Here is a 5,701-nt window from a genome sequence, read left to right on the forward strand (position 1 = left end):
TTTTTTTTTTTTCTTTTTTTGCTGAGGAAGACTGGCCCTGAGCTAACATCCATGCCCATCTTCCTCTACTTTCTATGTGGGACGCCTACCACAGCATGGGGTGCTGAGCAGGGCCATGTCCACACCCGGGATCTGAACCGGCGAACCCCGGGCCACTGAAGCAGAATGTGCAAACTTAACCACTGAGCCGCCGGGCCGGCCCCTGGTCCACCCTGGTTGGGTCTCTGCGTGTTCGCAGGTGGTGAGGGCACCGCCGCCCAGAACTTCTCCTGCTTCATCTACAACGTGCACTTCATGAACTGCACTTGGGCCCCGGGCCGCGCGGCCCCCGACGACGTCCAGTATTTCCTGTATATACGAGACTCCAAGTAAGCGTGGACGGGCCGTGTAGACGACCGTGGGGGACACGCGAGGACGGAAAACCGCGTCCTGAGGGTTGTCTGAACTCTTTGGGGTCTTGCAGGAAGCGGGAGAGGGAATGTCCCCGTTATGTGAGCGACTCGGGGACCCACGTGGGGTGCCACCTCGACGACCTCTCGGGATTGACCTCTTACAATTACTTCCTGGTGAACGGGACCAGCCAAACGACGGGGATCCAGTTCTTCGATTCCGTTTTGCGGTCCAAGCAAATAGGTGAGAACGAGGACCCGAGGTTTCAGCACTGAGTCATTCGTCAAACGGAGTTTGCGTGAAATCCATGCCAGGGTCCTGGGGCCACTGTCACCAACGGTCACAAACTGACTGTGTGACAGTGGGGAGCCCAGAGCCTGGGGTCAAAAGGTCGAGGGAGGGGCTGGTTGTCGGGGAACCGGCTCTGGGATCGGGGGGCTGGGTCTCTGGGTTTCACCTCTGACCTCGGGGAGGGGGACAGGGTGGAGACTGAGTTCAGTCCCCAGAGGCCCAGGATTTCCTGGATCCTGACTCGGTCACGGAGCCTCCAGAAAACCCCAAGGACGGGGGTCGGGCAGATGTGAGTTCTAAACGCTCTGTGGCCGTGAGAGTGATGGCACCGGGCCCAGCTGTGTAGACGGGAACCGGCTGTGTAGACATGGCTGAGAACGCCTTGGGGACCGGTGGCTCAGTGGTTAAGTGTGCACGTTCCGCTTTGGCTCAGGGCCAGTCTTCCTCAGCAAAAAAAAAAAAAAAAAAGAGGAGGATTGGCAGCAGATGTGCACTCAGGGCCAATCTTCCACAGCAAAAAAATAAAAAAAATCAGCCTAAAGTTCACGGGGCGCGGGGCTGTCTTTTCAGAGAGGTACAGCCCGCCCGCCAACATCAGCGTGCAGTGTAAACCCTCGAGCTGCCTCATCCGCTGGGAGAGGCCCAGCGCACACTTCCGCCTGGACGACCGCGACTTCCAGTACGAGCTGGTCATCCAGAGACAGGTGTGTAGACGCCACCCGCCCGCGGGGAGTGAGGGGGGCCCGGGTCCCGGGAGGTGGGAGCGGAAGAGGCGACGCCGTGTGGACGAAGGCGGGTGCGGGAGGTGTAGACAGGGGTGCTCGGCCCGAGAAAGGAGGCCAACGACCCAGCCGGGCTGTGAAAGCCTGCGGGAGGGTGTAGACAGCTGGACGCAGCTGCTGGAGAAGGAGGAGCGTGTATGATATGGCCTCCTGGGCGCAGTGTAGACAAGATGGATCCTTTGCTCCATGTCCTCCTGGACCCAGTGTAGACAAGGGAGAGGCCTCACTTCATGTCCATCTGGACCCAGTGTAGACATTCCCTCCTGTGGCCGGGTTCCAATCCTGTCTACACGGTCGGCTCCAGGGTGAGTGTGGCCAGGAGGAGCCCGGTCTTCACTGCCCGGGGCTGTATTTCCCTCGACAGGCAGTGTGGACGAAACTCGGGAGAACCCCCCCCCCAATCGGGAAAAGTCAACCTTCTCTCTCTCTTTTTTTTTTTTTTTCAGAGCCGCACCCAACCCCCTGAATACCCGATGGTGAGTTAGAACTCTGACCCCGAGTGTCCGCCCGGAGCTGGAGCCGGTGTTAGTCAAACGGGCACGCGCACCACGGGGTGGGGAAGGCGCTGAAAACCGGGGCTGGGGGCGCTCTCGGGTTTTGTGCAGTCAACAACGTGGGCGCACGTCCATGGTCTACACTGCTGGGGCCCGACCTTGAGCCACTTGTCACGTCCCACTGGGTGAAATTTGTCCCGTTCCTCGTACCCCGTGGAGCCACCCGTCCTCTTCCTCTTGCGTCCGTGTCGGCCCCAAAAATACCCCTTTGAGTATCGAGATTATTTCGTCCTTCAAGGCCCCTCGGGTTTCCAGACGGGACCCCCATTCGGCGCCGCGAGCACGACTGGGGGGAAAGTGGATTTGGATCCTTCTTCCGTGTCCGTCGTGCCATTTATTATTTTTTTTAAACGCGCCCCCACTTCCGTGTTTTCTGAACCCAGAGGATCGAGGTGCCGGGCGACTCGCAGAATCAATACCTTTTCCCGAGTCTGGAGCCCAGACCGAAGCACACGGTGAAGATCAGGACGGGGGACGCCCGGGACGCCCAGGACCCCCGCTGGGGCGCCTGGAGCCGGCCTGTCGAGTTCGGTAGGAGACGGGGTGGTTCCTGCAGCTTCGTGGTCCCCAGTCAAACCTCCCAGGATGACTTTTTTTTTTTGCTGAGGAAGATTGGCCCTGAGCTCACATCTGCTGCCAATCTTCCTCTTTTTTTTTTTTTTTTTTGCTGAGGAAGATTGGCCCTGAGCTAACATCTGCTGCCAATTCTCCTTTTTCTTTTGTTGCTGAGGAAGATTGGCCCTGAGCTGCCATCAGTTGCCAATCTTCCTGTTTTTTGCTGAGGAAGATGACATCCAAACGGGGTCTGTTTCCTCCTAACGAGGAGGGGAGCAATTCCAGGCACGAAACTGCCCGGGAGCATTTCAAGGGTTTTAGGGAGCGCTGCTGGGCGGTGTTTTTTTTCCTGCTCCGAGATCAATGAGTTTCAGAACGGCCGGTGTGGGATTTATAGGAAACCCACGGCGAGCACTGTTTCGTGAGCTGAAACAGAGACAGGGTGTGATCGATTGGCTGTGTTGCCTTCGGCGCTGGCTTTTTTTGGCCAGGACGCCAAACGCGGGAATAAGCCGAGAAAAAAGACATAATCTGGACTTGATCGGAATCAACAGACCCTCGCAAGACAGTGGAAAATCGACCCGCAGAGCAGGAGGAAATGTTTGCAGGTCGGGTGTCGGATCAGGGCCGAGTAGCCAAAATATGTAAAGTGCTCTGAGAAGTCAATAGCAAGAGTAGGAACAACGCAATTTAAAAGTGGATTAAAAATAATGAACAGACAGGGATTGGCCCCGTGGCCGAGTAGTTAAAGATCGGGACAGATGTTAGCTCAGGGCTAGTCTTCCTCAGCAAAAAAAAAAAAAAGAAGAAGAAGAAGAAGAAGAAAGAAGATTGAGAAAAGATGTTAGCTCAGGGCTAATCTTCCTCAGCAAAAAAAATTTTAAAAATTAAAAAAAGAAGAGGAAGAGGGCAATAGATGTTAGCTCAGGGCTAGTCTTCCTCAGAAAAAAAAAAACAGGGAGAAAGATTGACAAAAGATGTTAGCTTAGGGCTAATCTTCTTCAGCAAAAAATAAAATGAAATAAAATAAAGAGGAAGATGGGCACAGATGTTAGCTCAGGGCTAGTCTTCCTCAGCAAAAAAAAAAAAAAAAGGAGGAAGATTGACAAAAGTTGTTAGCTTAGGGCTCATCTTCCTCAGGAAAAAATAAAATAAAGAGGAAGATGGCAATAGATGTTAGCTTAGGGCCAATCTTCCTCAGCAAAAAAATAAAAATAAAAAAAACAGGAAGGTTGGCTCGTTATCTGTTTGTATTGAAAAACAATCTGCCAACAACGGCCGACACCCGATTTGGTGACTGACCATCGTGATAAAATTGGGGTTTTTTTTTTTTCATTGGACTTTTGAGCAGAAACTGATAAAAAAAAAAAACACGATATTCTAAATTTCTACATTATCAATTATTATAAAAAAAATCACAGGTGAATTGTACAAAGTGCTGATGTCCGATCATAAGTGAACCCCGGCGGTCCGGGATCCACTCACGGGCCCCCCCCCCCGCGTGTCCCCCTGTGTCCCCAGGCTCCGAGGACCCGGATGCGGGGGTCGTGCACGTGTACGTGCTCGTCGTGCTGGGGACCCTGGGCTTCGCGCTGGCGCTCGGCTGCCTGGTGAAGAGGTAAGGTGGCGCGGGGTCGCCGGCCCCTGTGCGCAGGGGCGGGGTACGCGGGGGTGCTCACTCCCCATGAGGCCCCTTGTGAGGCCACCCTAGACGCTGCCAGCTCCCCGAGCCCGTGTGGACCCGTCTTCCTTCCCAGACGTCCGTCGCGTGCCCAGCTCGGCACGAGCAAAGGCCCTGGGGCCGCCGCACATGCACGCGCACCTTTGTAGGCTAATGAATGCTCGGTTCCCCACGCGCATGCGCGGCACACTCTGGCGTTCCCTGCGCACTCTTCCTGTCCCCGCAGGTTCCTCCGGAGACACAGTCTGTTCCAGCCGGTCCCGCGCATCAAAGACAAACTGAACGATAACCATCCGACCGACCTCCAGGTGCGTCCAGGGGGGTGAGGGGTCAGCCGGGATGGACACACGGGGGGGCACAGCGGCCCTGGGAGGGTCCCGTGAGGCCCCCGTGGGTCACCCATCACGTCCGTCTCCCCTGCCCCTTCGCTTCCGAGCTCCATCCTGCCCCAGGACCTTTGCACCTGCTGTGCCGTATGCCCCGCAGGGACCACAGGCGCTTCCCACAGGCCGTCCTGCCCATCCTGCGGGTCAAGGTCGCCCGTGTAGACGTGTCCCTGATCCGTCTCTACCCCCCCCCCGACCCCGGCCAGCCGTCCCCCCGGGTCCGACACCCTGTCCTCCCTCCCTCAGGACGTCTGGGAGGAATTCCCGGCGGGGGCCGGAAAAGCCGAGCACGAAGAGGTGGTGACCGTCCAGGAGGTCGACAGAGCCCCGGTCAGCGGGTGAAAGGTCACGGGCACCTCCGGCCCCCAGACACCCCGGAAGCCGCCCGGGTTTTCTCAAAACCGTTTTAAGCGTTTCTGCAGCTATTTTTCTACTTTTTATTAAAAAAATAAATGTGAAGTTGGGCCAAGAGGCTTCCCGATGGGGGGCCGGAAAAAAGGCCCAAAGCTTAGAGATTTGACCCCAATCTCTGAGGTCAGGGTTGCGGACCCTCCCGCTCCCCGCTCTTCGAGGGACCCTGGTGGTGGCATTGGGGTCACCCGCGTCTCCAGCCTCGCACCCCGTGGATCTGTGTAAAGCGTCTCCCTGAGGTCTGGCAGTCACTCAACAAACGCTCAAGCCCGAGGAGGGGAGGCCAGGGACTGGACAGGCCCCAAGGCGCGTCCCCTCTACTTGGAAGCTGTGCCCTTTGGTGGCCCCGACGTGGGGAAAAACATCCTACACACAGGAAAAAAAAAAAAAATCTGGAAATAACTCCAACGGCAGACCGCGGGCCCCGGGCCATCTCGGGGGCGTTGCGAAATTGGGGCGTTTTCTTTTTAGGGTTCCCGCTTTCTCTTCCCCTTTCCACCTCCCGGGCCTCTCCCTCCCCCTCTGACCCTTGACCTCTGTTCAATGCGGACATCCCGTCTTCACCTGGGCGGATCTGCTATCAGTCATTCACACTCTAGTACGAATTGGTTGCCGTCTCTTCTTAACGGTGAGCGTCCACGGTCTGGTTTC

The 5,701-nt window shown here is 56.5% G+C and overlaps 1 protein-coding gene across 1 annotated transcript in view; it reads left to right on the forward strand.

Moving 5' to 3' along the window:
• LOC124232517 (granulocyte-macrophage colony-stimulating factor receptor subunit alpha-like) overlaps positions 1 to 5,150 on the forward strand; it is a 7,715-nt gene extending 2,565 nt beyond the window's left edge. The window contains exons 4-11 of the mRNA XM_046649477.1: positions 239 to 368; positions 464 to 633; positions 1,252 to 1,385; positions 1,910 to 1,939; positions 2,401 to 2,548; positions 4,094 to 4,190; positions 4,480 to 4,561; positions 4,886 to 5,150. Coding sequence (XP_046505433.1) covers positions 239 to 368; positions 464 to 633; positions 1,252 to 1,385; positions 1,910 to 1,939; positions 2,401 to 2,548; positions 4,094 to 4,190; positions 4,480 to 4,561; positions 4,886 to 4,981 — 887 coding nt within the window. The 3' untranslated portion in view covers positions 4,982 to 5,150. The remainder of the gene's footprint in view (positions 1 to 238; positions 369 to 463; positions 634 to 1,251; positions 1,386 to 1,909; positions 1,940 to 2,400; positions 2,549 to 4,093; positions 4,191 to 4,479; positions 4,562 to 4,885) is intronic.
• The last annotated feature ends 551 nt before the right edge of the window (positions 5,151 to 5,701 follow it).

The sequence above is a fragment of the Equus quagga genome, unplaced genomic scaffold (genome assembly GCF_021613505.1).
Source record: "Equus quagga isolate Etosha38 unplaced genomic scaffold, UCLA_HA_Equagga_1.0 HiC_scaffold_6926_RagTag, whole genome shotgun sequence".
NCBI lineage: Eukaryota > Metazoa > Chordata > Mammalia > Perissodactyla > Equidae > Equus > Equus quagga.